Source organism: Onychomys torridus, chromosome 1 (genome assembly GCF_903995425.1).
Source record: "Onychomys torridus chromosome 1, mOncTor1.1, whole genome shotgun sequence".
NCBI classification, from domain to species: domain Eukaryota; kingdom Metazoa; phylum Chordata; class Mammalia; order Rodentia; family Cricetidae; genus Onychomys; species Onychomys torridus.
Window position 1 is genome coordinate 72166765 of NC_050443.1, and position 14881 is coordinate 72181645.

The following is a 14881-nucleotide window of genomic DNA, read 5'->3' on the forward strand; positions in this document are numbered from 1 at the left end:
CCTGGGATTAAAGGCGTGAGTCACCATGCCAGGCTGTTTCCAGTGTGGCTTTAAACTCAAAGAGATCCGGATGGATCTCTGCCTCCCAAGTGATAGGATTAAAGGTGTGCATGCCACCATTTTCTGGCCTCTATATCCAGTGGCTGTTCTGTTCTCTGACCCCAGATGGGTGCACAATATTTTGGGGAACTCAACATCACCACAAATAAGTGGTAGATTTTACCATTGTGCTTTGATTCGGTGAGCTGTTAAAGGCATTCTAAATGCTACACGTACCATAAATGATGATCCACAAACCAAAGAGCAGCATGTGCTGGTGGAGAGGGAGAGGCCTGGACCTGCCGCTTACCACTCTGGGATCCTAAGTAAGGGGCTTTTCTTCTCCAAGGCTCCCTGTCTTCCTCTGTACAATAGCACAAAAGTAAATGCTTGGAGTACTGCTGAGGACTGTGTAAAATGATAGATTGGGAGATACTCAGGAGTAGTAAATTATGATCATTTTACGTTCTTTTCCCAATGTGAAAACATATCACACTCATTTTGCAAATTTTTCACAATGCTGCTGTGGTGGTGGTGGTGTTTAAAAAAAAATTCACAATGCTAAAGTTCTTTTCATGGTAAAAGATGCTTGTCTTTAAATACTCCTTTGTTAAGAATGTCTCTCTTGGTTTTAAAAGCCTGGCTGAATTCATGGTTAAGATTTGAGGATATAAATGATGGTATTTCCAAAGCAGGTATTGGAAATGAAACTAGAATTAGTCATGTGAGAGCTGGGTTTCAAAAGTACCAACTCTCTACCTCCCACCCCCAGTACAGCGATTGATCCTAGAACCTCTCACACGCTGAGCTACATCACTGGTCCTCTTTCTGCTTCTTGTTTGGAGACATGGTCTGGTCTGGAAGTCACGCTGTTGTCCAGGCCGGCCTCCCGGGCAGCTGGGATTCCAAGTCTCTGCCACTTAGTCTGCTTCCCGAGTACTTCTAATTTAACAGCCTCACCATTAAAACCGTGTAATTAATAGGAAACACCTATTTTCTGTTGGAGTTATTTACTTCACGTCCAGTGTCTTCAACAAAAACAGGTAAATTAAATATCCTTTTAGTGTGTGTCAGCTCAATTGTCACTTTTTAATTTGTCTTTTGAATTTCACACATTCATTTACATTGCCCACTGTTAACAGAAGTTACATACCCATGGGGAAATAATTATAGAGTTGGTATGTAGGACGCAGGAAGAGGAGAAGAGGAAAATAGAGAACCCTTCTGCAGTATGCATAAAGACCACTGGGCCTCTTTTCAGCTTGTAAAGAGCATTGTTGGCTTTTTTTTTTTTTTTAAAGAATTTTTAGGTTAACATACAAAGTAATAGGTTTCATTATGAGATTTTCGTGTATAGGAAGGGTCATTATTTTTCATTTGAAATTACCCACCTCCTCCATTGTTTTCTCCCGGTTTCTGTTCTACTGTTTCTGGTTCCTCTCCTTTTCTCAGACACCTTCAGCTTTCATGTCTTATGCATTCTCTGACTCTCTAGTTCCACTCCCCTTTGTTAAGGTCTTGGCCTCTCCTCTTATGATCCCTTTTTTGGTTTTAAGACATACATACATACATACACACACACACACACACACACACACACACACACACACACACACACCCCTTTACATCTATGTTTCATATATGAGAAAAAACATGCAGCATTTGCCTGAGTTTAATTTATTACTCTAAACATGAATCCCAGGGACTGGAGAGATGGCTCTGCAGTTAAGAACACTGACTGCTTTTCCAGAAGACCTGGGTTCAATTCTCAGTACCTACATGGCAGTTCACAACTGTTTGTAACTCCCATTTCAGGGGATCTGACACTTATACCAGGCATGCATGTGGTATATAGATATACATGCAGGCAAAGCACTTCTATGAATAAAATAAGATATAAAATAAAAAATGTCTTCCTGTTCTAATCAATTTCCTGGAATGTCATGATTTCATTTTTTCCTGAATAGAATTGTGTATTATTTGTAAATGCCATGATTTCTCTACCATTCTTCTGTTGATGGGCATGTAAGCAGGTTCATTTTTCTAGACATTATGAATAGGGTAGCAATTAACAGGAATGTACATGTATCTTTGTGGTATACCGCCTTAGCATCTTTTGGATATTTAGCCAAGAGTAGTAGAGCTGCAGTTCTGTTTTGGGTAGCTTCCTTACTGAGTTGTGTAGTGCCTATATTAATTTCTATTCTTACCAGAGGCATTAAGAGGTGCTCTGTCCCCACATCCTCACCAGCATTGTTGTCATCTGTTCTCTTGATGACAGCATTTTGTCTGGGGTGAAATGAGATCTCATAGCAGTTTTAATTTGCATTTTCTTGATGGCTGAGGACTTCAATACTTTTTCAAGTATTTATTGGCCATTCGTCTTCCTTTCTTCCTCTCTTTCTCTCTCCCTCCATATCCTCTTCCTTCTTTCTCCCTCCTCTTCTCCCTTCTATCTTGTTCTTGCTTTAGTGTGCATATTTTATATTAGCTTAGTTGGAAAGTTTTAAATCCACAGAACATTGGCAAAAATAGTTCCATGAAAGTTGATATGCCTTCAGCAGGACTGAACAACTATTAACATTTCCAGTATTTTTTATTTTTTGAGACTATATCATTTCCCTCTTTCCCTTCCCTCCCTTCAGCTTCTCCCATGTATCCTCTTCTTTTCCCTCTCAAATTCACGGCCTCTTTTTCTTCACTTGTTGTTGTTGTTGTTGTGTGTATGTGTACCTAAATACATAAACATGTTTTCAGGGCTGACCATTTCATTTTAGATAACCAGTTGGTATGCTTTTCCCTGGGGAAGACTATTTCTCTTGCTCTCAGTATTTGTTTTTCCATCCTTCCTTCACACATACACACACACACACACACACACACACACACACACACACACACACACACACACACATACACCCACACATACACACACTGACACCCACACATACACACACACACACACACACACACACACACACACACACATACACCCACACATACACACACACATACACACACTGACACCCACACATACACACACACACACACACACACACACACACACACGAGCCAGTTGATTTCTTCTTTTGAAGTGTGTTAGTTACTTTTCTTATTCCTGTGACTAAATCCCTGACAAGAGGCAACGTAAGTAAGGAGGGCTGTATTTTGCCTTACATTCAAGGGGATATAGTCCATCATGGAGACACAGCAGTGGCTGGTCACATGGCATCTTCACCAGGAAGCTCTCATTCTCTTTTTTTATTCAGTATAGACCCCAGCCTTTGGGATGGTGTTGCTCATATTTAGGGTGGACCTTCCTTCTTCAGTGAAACCTTTGTTGGAGCACCTGCTATCCCTAGCCAGAAATTTGTTTCCATGGTGATTCTAGATCTAATTAAGGTGACAATGAAGATAAACTTATGATACGGAGTGCTAAACAGTCTTATTAATAAAAAACCCAGAGCCAGATATTGGGGTGAAAACTGAGAGATCAGGGAAGCAGAAAGAAGCCAGCCACTAGTGGTTCTTACCACTAGAAATCCTCAGCCAAAGAGAAACCTACTTCCTGTATACCCACACCTATATGCCTTTCTGTCCTTGCCCTCTTACTTCCTCTCTCTGCCCAGGTACATCACTTCCTGTCTGTCTGTACAGACCTCCAGACCTCTATGGGTAACTAGCACTGGGATTAAAGGCATGTACCACCACACCTGGCTCTTTTCCTAGTGTGGCCTTGAACTCACAGAGATCCGGATGAATCTCTGTCTCCCGAATGCTAGGATTAAAGGCGTGTGCTACCTGACTTCTATGTTTAATATAGTGGCTGGCTTTTTCCTCTGATCTTCAGATAAGCTTTATTGGGGTGCACAAATAAAATATCACCACATAAACCACCACAGATGATTATCTGTATTTCATTGACATATGTAATAACCGCCTTCTTTCACCTCCAATTTTGTTAGCTTAATAACCCTCTCTCTTTTCTTTGTCCAGTTTGGCTAGGTGTTTTGTCAATCTGGTTTATATATTTTTTTGGCTAAGAATCAATCCTTGATTGATTCTATGAGTTTTTTCTTTTAGTCTCCATTTCATTAATTCCTGTCCTGATCTTTATTGTATCTTGATATCTGCTGCTTTTGGATTTGTAATACTCTTGTTTTTCTAATACCTTAAGGGATGCCACTACATTACTTATTTGAGATATTTCTGGTTTTAAAACACAAGCACTTGTAACTAGGACCACCTAAAACTACCTTAGTTGTATCCTGAAGGTTCTGGTTAAGTTGTGTTTTCTTTTTCATTTGATTCTAGAATTTTAAGAAATTTCCTCTCCAATTTCCTTTAGACCCACTAGTCATCAACAAGTATAATGTTCTCCCTCCGTGTATTTGTGTAGTTTCTCTTGCTATTGACTTCTAGTTTTACTGCACTATGATCTGGTAATATGCAAGAAATTATTTTGAATCTAATATTCACTAAGATTGGGGTTGAAGCCTAGAAAATGGTACTTTTAGAGAAGATTTCATGGGAGGTAAGAATACTGTATATGTTAGATGGAATAGCCTATAAATTTATGTTAAGTCCATCTAATGGGTGGTGTAATTGAACTCTGAGGCTTCTTTGGTACTTTTTAGTTTGGAGAGGCTGTCTAAAGATAAGAGGGGGAGGGGGCAAGAGAGATGGCTCAGTGGTTAAGAATGTGTATTGCTACATCAAACCATCCAAGATGTAGAAATGTAGAAATACACTTTGTTCCTAATGACCATGAGACTGAAAATGGGAAAACTATTCTAGAATGAGGTGGAAAGTGGAAAAACATTTTGGGTAAGTGCAGAAATAACAAATGAGTGAGATGAAGGAGAGAGACAGAAAGGGGAAAAGTAGAGGGAAAGTATAGTTAAATCAAAGAATACACAATGAAGTAGTGGAGAAAAATGTTATGGTGGGAAGAGAAAAGGGCAAGAGCCTTGTGACTCGAACAGGATGAAGGGAACAAAGGGGAAAAACAGGAAGAGCTTTCCCAATAACAAAAAAGTTAAAACAAAATGAAGTAAATATAAGAACGGAAATAAAAATTTTAAAAATTAGAATGTTTTTCAAAAACAAAAAATAAACTTCAGAGTCTATTGAAAATAGAGAGTAAGGGAAGAAGGAATCATGGTGGCAAAAAAGTGACAGAAACTAAGGAAACGAAAACCATTGCCCGATAGTGAAAAAGGTAGCTAAATATAAGAAGGGAATAACAAAAACTGTAAAAATACAGTGAAGAAGTAAGTGCACCGAAATGAACAAGAGGAAAACCCCAAAGATAAACAACAGCAGGATAAAAGAGAGAGAATGCAAACAAAAATGATTGAAAAAAAGATGAAATATTGGATGTTACATGGTGAGATCCTGTTTTTTTTAAAAAAAAGTAATAACAACGCAGTGTGTGGTGGCCGTGTGTGTAATCCCATTGTCAAGGAAATGGAGACAAGTGACCCTCTGTGCTTGGTGGCAAGCCAGCCGGTCCTACTTGATGAGTCCCAGGCAATGAAACAAGGTGGATAACGCCAAAGGAATGACACCCAAGGTTGCCCTTTGACCTACACTTACACGTGTACACCCACGTGCATGCACAAATATGCGCGCAAATGAAATTTTCAAAAATTTTGCAGTCTTATGAAAATATAGTCCTTCACTCAGCACAGATTTAGTTATTAGAGACTTTGCTAAGCACTGAGGGAGACATTCTGAAATCAGATGCCAGCATGACAGTATTATAGAGGCTGGGGTTAAAAAGAGGTACAGGGTACAGTGAAGCACAGGGAGGTAGTGGTTTAGCTCTTCCAGCCTGGGAAACACATGCTGGGATAACCTCAGAAGGGAGGGGGTAGTTCCGGTGGGTGTTAGAAAGGATGAATTGGCCAGCCATTCATAGATTTAATGAGTGGGAAAAGAGAAGTGTGGAAAGAGGGAAAGAACATGGTGTGGTGGAGAATGATTTTACTGGACCCTGGAGCAAAGACCATGAAGAAGGAGCTAGAAGAGATGGGGAGCATTTTGCATGCCATGCAAATGACTGATTTATTTCACTACCCTATGGAAAATGTTAAAGTTTTTTTTTTTTTCCCTTGAGAGAGGGAGTTATTCTTCAGAGGTAGAAATTGTTAAGCAATGTATTAAGACATTTATCAATGTTTTATGATAAAATTGAGATAATAGTTCCTCTTCATTATTAAACTAATTTTCTATTCATATCTGACTCTTCCCATGTTTTCCTCCTAGGTAGTGTGCCAGTATTTGGGAAATTCTAATGTATCTGATACAATGCTCCTGCAGAATATTTTCCAAGCTCTGAATATATATTATAATTATTCAGGCCAAGCAAAATGCCTGAATATTTCACAAACAGCTACTAGCAGACTAGGCTCCATGGGCTGGAGCTATCAGGTGAGCATGCGTGACTTCCCCGAATCCTTTGCTGTTTACTGGTACTATTGCACCGGAACACTATTGCTAACCAGAGGTCCAGCCTCCAGGCAGTACTAGAGTATGCAAAAATATCCAGGAACGCAGTGAGGGCTAATCTTTTCTATCTGAGGGGTAAATAAGGGAACATTCACTTTCTGATGGTAACTTTCTCTTTTACTTCATCTTCAAAAACTTCTCTCTGAAAGTCTGTCTCCACACAACTACATCTCTTTACCTACAGCTATATATCTCTCTTTACATATACACATCTCAAAATCTTTCTGGAAATCTCTTCATCTCCACATCGCTACATTCTTTACATATAGCTATATATCTCTCTTTACATAATACATCTCTCTCCTGCACACCATATATACAGTTACATCTCTTTTTTTATATAGCTCCTTTCTCTCTTCTACACACATTTCTTCTCTCTACTCTGTTACATTCCTTCATATATTACTGCATCATTCATTCGCTCTTTACTCATTTACTCTCTCACATTTTTCTTCACATTCAGCTACATCTCTCTTTCAGCACATACACATACACACACTTCACTTTCACACTCACTACCCTCTAACAGCCAGATTCTGGACAATTATGTGTTACATTTTCAGGGTCCGACCCATTCTCATAGCACATGATAAATCAACCAGTTTTTCTCAGTCTAGGGAGGTCACACTGACCAGGCAGTGTGTAATGCCTGGCTGTGCATGCAGCTCTTTCCCAGACAGAAAGTGCCATTGAAATTTAGGACTTAACAATAACAGTTAGTTGGCTGAACCTTGGGGTTGGGAGTATGTGCAGAAAGTCCATTACTGAAGAGGGTTATGTCTACCAGAGTTGCTTCAAGTCTAACTTTGAATTCAGTAATAAACACCTGGGAATTGGTCCTGTGTATTCCTCTCCAGAGGCAGCCAGTTTTCTTTGAATTTATTCTGGTCTAAATTGGCTTTCTTTGTGACTGAGAATAATGTTGCTTTCCTATGCCAGTTATGAAAAATATTCTGGTATTATTTCTATTTGTCAGAATTATACAGCTTAAGCAGAAATCATATTCCTGACCATCCACAGCTATGTGTACCCAAAGATGGAATATTTTCTTGAGATAAACACACAGGCAGTGGGAAAAATACCCAAAGCAATTCTTCAGGAAAAAATGTGGTAGCACATGAGAGAAATTACAGACAGGAGCAACTGGTCATTTACAGTCAGTGAGCCATGGCCTTGCCAAGTGGGGCTCCCCATCAGAGAGTTATTTGTCTGATGGGTTGACCTGTTGAATACTAGTTGTCACCTTCTGTATACTCCCACTCATTTTGCTACCTAACTTGCAACCAAGTCTGGCCACTATGAAATTGCAGCATGACCCTCTCCCTCCTTCTCCTTCTCCTTCTCCTTCTCCTTCTCCTTCTCCTCCTTCTCCTTCTCCTTCCTTCCTTCCTTCCTTCCTTCCTTCCTTCCTTCCTTCCTTCCTTCCATCATCAGCAAATATATAATGAATGATCATTGATCACAATCTCTTATGTTTCAAATATATAAAAATAAATAATTTCTATGAGTTTACCATAAAATGCAGCCTGATGAGAAAGCCAGATAAATTAACACTGTAAGAGACCTGGGCAAGTCCTGGAAAGGAGGCACTGTGTGGTGGTATGAAAGAAGGGGAGTTTAACTTGACTCTGAGTCTCCATTCTGTCACCTTGAGGGTTAACTATGATCAAAGTTGTGAAAGAAGGCTCTTTGCAGAAGAAACAAAGGAAGAGAGAAAGAAAGAAAACAGTGAATTCTCAGCCATGTCTTTCTATGAGAAATAAGGGGTTGTGTGGCAGAGAAGTTGGGGATGGGATGGGGTCTAAAGCTTGATTGCAAGTTCATACCCTAGCTCTATGACTTAGTAGCGGAATACATTTGCATCATTTATTCTCTCCTCACCACATTTTCCCTTTGTTTCCTTTCCTGCTTTCCCTTTCAGTCCTGCACAGAAATGGTCATGCCCTTTTGTACCAATGGTGTCGATGACATGTTTGAACCTTATCTGTGGGACTTGGAGAAATTTTCCAATGAGTGCTTACAGCAGTGGGGTGTGAAACCACAGCCTCATTGGATAACTACCTTGTATGGTGGTAAAAACATCAGTTCACACTCGAACATCATTTTCAGGTGAGCTTGTTGGTTGATGGAGACACTTGCAGAATGGCTGGGAGAATACAACTAGGAAAATGCTAGGTAATAAAGTAACATAGAGTACAATAGTGATGCCATTCCACTTTGCTGCTGAGCACCAGACACACACAGGGATTCAGTAAGCATTTGGTGAGTAGCTGAGGCCTTGACAAACAGTAGGTCAGTCAAAGTAGGTACAGTCCTACTTTGGCAGCTCTTTTCAGTGCATGCAGTTATTTAAGTATAAATTCAGAAGGGACCCATGAAGAACTGGTTAGCTAACATCATTTCCCAGGCACATTAACTATAGCCAGTGATTAAGTGAGGCTGCTTGTAGGGATTTTACCCAGGTATCTAGAGTCCCCCAGGAAAACAGGATATAGATTTAGATTTCCCATGAGTGTTGTAGCTTTCATATGTCTGAACTGAGAAATTCAAGTCCATGTGCAGGCCAGGTCTCTCAGCAACTCCAAACACTGTTGCTAAGCCACCAGGTGCTTCAGATGACCTTTAAAACAGATGCAGTTTGCTCCTGTTGTGGCTGCAGAGACTTCTTTGTCTTGCAAATACTGGAGTATTTCCTGTCAGGGTTGAGCTGACTGCATCTTCTGTGTGGTTTATGTGAACATTTGTCCTGAAGAGGAGTATTATGACTTCTATTGGGCATGGGAGTTTTCCTCTCTGCTTTATTTGTAGTCAAACGAACAAAAGTATATACTTAGAGTAATTGTTTCCCTAGAATTCTACATTAACTTGCAATTAAAATACTACTTTTTAAAAAAAAGTCAAAGTATATAATAATAGGACAAGGGATTTAAAATTGTATTTCAAATACAGATATAGTCAATATACCTGAATATTTATTTTATACATTTGCCTAGAAAGCATTGGTTGATGGGGTTGAGAGAGAATTCAATGTGGAAAATATTTCCTGTACAAGTGAGAGGATCTGAATTCAGATCCTTGGCACCACATAAAACTGGGCATGGTGGTGCATGCCCATTACCCTCGTTGTGGTGGGGGTAGGTTGGTATAGGACAGATCTCTGGTAAGTCAGTCTAGCCAAAATAGGGAGCTTCAGTTTCAAGGAGAGAGCGAGCCTGTCTCCAAAGAGTAAGGAGAGGCACAGAAGAAGACACCTAACATTGACTTCTGGCCTCTGCATACACAGGCTCGTGCTCCCCCACACATACACATGTTACACACATGCACTTGCCACAACACTTATATACACATGTTGATTGAATTAATGCTTTGACTAAATTTCTGAGAAATTCTTCACATTTATTTTTATTATTATTTTATCTCTTGGTGACATTAATGTTTCTCATCCTTGTATAACACAATAGCAATTATAACAATTTGGTGTTTGTAGTGTTTTATACTTTGTGCTGTATGTAGTGTTTATAGTTTATGCCACATATATGACTTAGTTTGGGCCTCCCAATTTTTGTACATTTTTTTCCCTTTTCTATAGTACACATGAGAATTGAGGTTCTCATAGGTTCTTACTGAAAAATTATGCAGGTAGTGAGGATATGAAACTTGTATTTGCTGACTTGGTTCATTGTTCTTCTCACTGCTACTCACAGCTAAAGGCACGCAATTGCACCAATGCGCATGCTCACACACAAGGGCATACTGTAGCTAGAGAGCTTTTCTCCAGGTCCCACTAAGCCCCAGAAGTCCAGTAGCCCACTTATAAAATAAACACACAGATGCTTATATTATTTAAACTGCTTGGCCATTAACTCAGGCCTGCCGTTGTCTGATTCTTACTCTTATATCAGCCCATTTTTATTAATCTATACTTTGCCACATGGCTCATGGCTTACCTGTACCTTACTTACATCTCGCTTGTCATGGCGGCGGCTGGCCAGTCTCTCTTTGCCTCAGCCTTCCTGTTCCCACCTTTCTCTTCTCTGCTTGTCCCACCTATACTTCCTGCCTGGCTACTGGCCAATCAGCATTTTATTAACACAGAGCAATATCCACAGCAGCATAAGGGTAGGGTAGAGGAGGTAAGTATGGGATGAGATTAAAAAAACACTAAAGACTTTTCAAAAAAGCTATGTGTAAACTTACTACTATAAAAGCTTACACACACACACACACACACACACACACACACACACATACACACTAATTAAGAGTTTCCCTATATTTGGGCAACAATGCCCCTGCTAGACATCGAAGTCTAACTAATAAAAAGCCCAATGCTAGGAATTAGTTAATTATTTTGGAATTGTTGGTGAGGTCCCACAGATCCCCAAACATTAACAGGCTATTGCCATCGTTCTTGGTTACCCTCCAGAACTTGATGGTAAGATCCCACATACTTGAGTAATAGAACATGGGAAAATCAAGCTGTATGGACCTGGAAGCTTCATCCCTACTGGCTAGCCTTCATAGTGCTGGAAGGTGCTACACAAGCCACTAGATAAAGAAAGCCATCATCAGTCATACCTCACTATGAACCATGTGAACTACAATGATGACTGGGTAGGCAGGACGTGCCCAATGGTGTAATGGTGGCACAAACATCGTGGGAGTCACCAGCCACTTTCTCATCGGATTTAAGGCCGATTCCACAAGGTGAAACCCATACCCAGCACCATTATCAGCTAAGAACCTATGTTAGACAGGTCATAGACCCTCTGGAAGAACCTACTACTGCTAAATAGACATCATATTAAACCAACTCCTGATGCCTTGTCATATCATTATACCCATAGATTAATGTGTCTCTCAACTCTTATCTAAGTACATTCCTTTCAATAGGAAGACATTTTATGTTCTCAAATTGGGAACATTTTTTTGAGAGAAGATTTCATGTAGTATAGACTTACATTGAACTCATTATGTAACTACAGAAAACCTTGAATTCCTGACCCTCCTTCCTCCACTCTTCCAGTGCTGGTATGCAGGTGTGTGCAACCATGCCCAGCAATAACCTTTTGAAGGTAGTGTTTTGAAGGAAGCTCTTTGAATCTCCCCATCAACTTGCCTAGTCACTATCCCTTGCAGCTACTAAAAGCCAGACAGAGAAACACCTACAGGGTCTATGTACACAGGTACTTTTCAGTGACAACCACAATGTAAAGTTTAAGAGTATTTCTAGTGCTTCTAGAACTTGGGATACATGGTACCTTTGAAGTTTGCACAATGAAGACTGGGGAGTGCAGGCAAGGAGAGGGGAGTTATTCAAGGGTTGATACCTTTATTAGGACCACAAGGGGAAAAAAGATTATTCTTAATAGAAATTTCCCAAATGTCATATTCAAGTGGCCTAACACCACATGAAAAGATGATCAATATCATTTTGTGTGTGTGTGTGTGTGTGTGTGTGTGTGTGTGTGTGTGTGTGAAAATTAAGACCACAGTGAAGACTGACATGTAGTGGTAAAGTTCTCCTCTAATCCCACCTTAAATCCACAACAACAACAACAACAACAAAAAATCCAAATCCTATGTTGCCAATGGTAATATAAAATAGTGAAGCTACTTTGGAAAATTTTTTGGCAGTTCATGAAGAAGTTAGGTGGTATCACATATCTTAGAAATTCTATACTCAGGTATACTCAGAGGAAATTAAGATGTACATATACATGAAACCTTGAAAGTGATAGTGTTCAAATGAGTAATGCTCATGAGATCCAAAAGGTAGAAACAGTATGAAGGTCTATTAACTTTTCTTCTTCCCCTCATTTGCAGCAACGGTGACTTAGACCCGTGGTCAGGTGGTGGAGTAAACGAAGACATTTCAGATACCCTGGTGGCTGTCTATATCCCCCAAGCGGCCCATCATTTAGATCTTCGAGCCAACACTGCCTTTGATCCTTCCACTCTGCTATCTTCCCGCTTACTGGAAGTTAAATACATGAAGACATGGATCAAAGATTTCTACAGAAATCCCAAAGGGCAGACCTGAGAAACTTTTAAGGAATAAATTTTTATTTTCTTCTTTTATGTTCACTAAACTCACATACCCATTCACTTTGATTTTTTATATGTAATTACTTTCTCTCATTTGTCATTGTATTTGTTGGGCCAAGGTCGAGACAGAAGAGCGGTGACAGGGGTGGGCGCAGCCATCCCACCCAGGTGACTGCTCCGTCCTCACTGCCTTTGTGCCATCTCCAGGAAGAATGCCATCATGACAGCTCTGTTGCCCTCAGAACTGGCGTGGTTCCTGACTGCCTTTCACCAGAGGGAAAACCACTTTTCTCCCAAGCGGGGATGTCTCCTCTGTTTTGAGATTGAAGTCTCTCTGGCCCATTGTAAGCCCCCATTCCTACCACAAAAGGACAAGCAGAAGCTGGATTAAAAACGCTGCAGCTGTGGCTGGGAGGCTGGGTGATGCCAGTCCAGGAAACGGCCGCTTCCTGTGAGCTCCATGACTGCCTCTGAACTGTGCTGCAATAAAGAACAAGGCAGACCTACCTGTGTGTTGCTTCCATCTCGTCCAGCTGTTGGGAAGGCAGTATGCCTGGGCTGGCTGCTTTCGGGAAGTCCTTTCTTTTTCTCTTTCCCGTTGGCAGCCTTCCTTAGTTCTGGGATATTTGCCACCATGCTGCAGCCAGGAGAAATCTGGCCTTCTCCTGCTCCGTTTCTCTTTGTTTCTAAGGTCAGTTTTGTGGTGATCTGGCTAAATTCTGTCAATTTAGGAACTGTGCTGCTTTTTACTTTAAAACTGAACAAATTCTGTTAATAAAAATCCTCTAAAAATTGCCAAATAGGCTATTGAGAAAGTAGAATGTACTTCTGTTTATTTTGTAAAGGAATTTTATGTTCTAGTTACTGTTATTGGTATCTTTAGAGCCCTACGAGGCAGGACAGCAAGTGGCAGGTGCAGGGTGGGGGTGAGCATCGGGACTTTCCTGTGTGGCTTCCAGACAACAAGCAGAGTAATTCATGCAGGCAGCGTATTTGACATTAATACATGACATTAATACATGACGGACCCTTCCCATTTCCAAGGGGTGGAATTTTCAAGCAGTTCTCACACTGAGACTTTTCTTCCAAAGGGTTTTTTGAGAATAGGAAATACAGTTGAATCCACACATTTCAGGGACACAGAAGGACTATGTTTCTTCTATGCAGAAATATCACTTCCACCTAATTTCTTACCATTTTCTCAGTTGTGTTCTGAGCACATGTTTGGAAACATTTCTTGCTTTTTAAAAACTATTCCCAGACCTTCAACAAGGTTTTATGTTATTATTCCTTTTTTATTTCTGAGATTATAATACAATTACAACATTTCTCCCTTCCCTTTCCTCCCTCCAAACCTTCCCATGTCCCCTCCTTGATCTCTTTTAAAATCATGGCCTCTTTTACACACACACACACACACACACACACACACACACACACACACACACATATTCCCAGCTGCAACCTGCACAGTCTGTATAATGTTACTTGTAGGAATGTTTCCGGGGCTGACCATTTGGCATTGAGTAACCAACTCTTGTGTTTTCCCTGGGAAGACTATTTCTCCATCTCAGCTTTCCTTAGTTGTCTGTAGTTTTTTGCCTCGCATGAGACCTTGTGGGATTTCCCCATCCACTTTGGTGTCCTCCTTGTTCGACCCATGGTTATGCTCAGACAAGGTTTAATGGAGAACATTATTACTTTTATTTTAGGATTTTAGGCTTTTTTTTCCACGAGATCTTTTTACTAATTTGGAAGCTTTAAGATACTTTGACACTTGATGTTATCTTAGCTGGTAGGTGACGTTAAAGTTGCAATTTCTGAAGAAATAAATCGCAAATAATTTTATGCAAGTACAATTTGGTTCTATTTCTGTACACTTTATATATGTGTGTGTATATATATATATGCTTTGACCTATATTAACCTTCCTTATATGTTCTTAAGTTGAATTTTGGAAAAGTTGAAAGAGAATCAGAATTTAAAATAAACCCTATTAAATCTTTACTATTAAATCTAGGCGTAACAGATCCACCTGTAACCCCCGGAAGTCAAGAAGCTCAGGCAGGAAGTTAGCTTTTGCCTAGGAATTCACCACCATTATAGACAACATGGTGAGACCCCACTATAGAAACAGATAAACAAAATTAATACTGTGACTACTTCAACACATAGGAAATGGGAACCACACAGAATTGGAGTGACTTTTTTAATCTCTTGTTACCTTAACTACCTAGATTCAGTTGGAATAAATACATTTAGAGAACTTCTTTAGGATGTC

At 40.0% G+C, this 14881-nt stretch overlaps 1 protein-coding gene across 1 annotated transcript in view; it reads left to right on the forward strand.

Annotated features, from left to right (window-relative positions):
• LOC118574393 (lysosomal Pro-X carboxypeptidase-like) overlaps nt 1-13932 on the forward strand; it is a 52232-nt gene extending 38300 nt beyond the window's left edge. The window contains exons 7-9 of the mRNA XM_036175285.1: nt 6310-6474; nt 8474-8661; nt 12379-13932. Of these exons, the coding sequence (XP_036031178.1) occupies nt 6310-6474; nt 8474-8661; nt 12379-12595 (570 nt within the window). The 3' untranslated portion in view covers nt 12596-13932. The remainder of the gene's footprint in view (nt 1-6309; nt 6475-8473; nt 8662-12378) is intronic.
• The last annotated feature ends 949 nt before the right edge of the window (nt 13933-14881 follow it).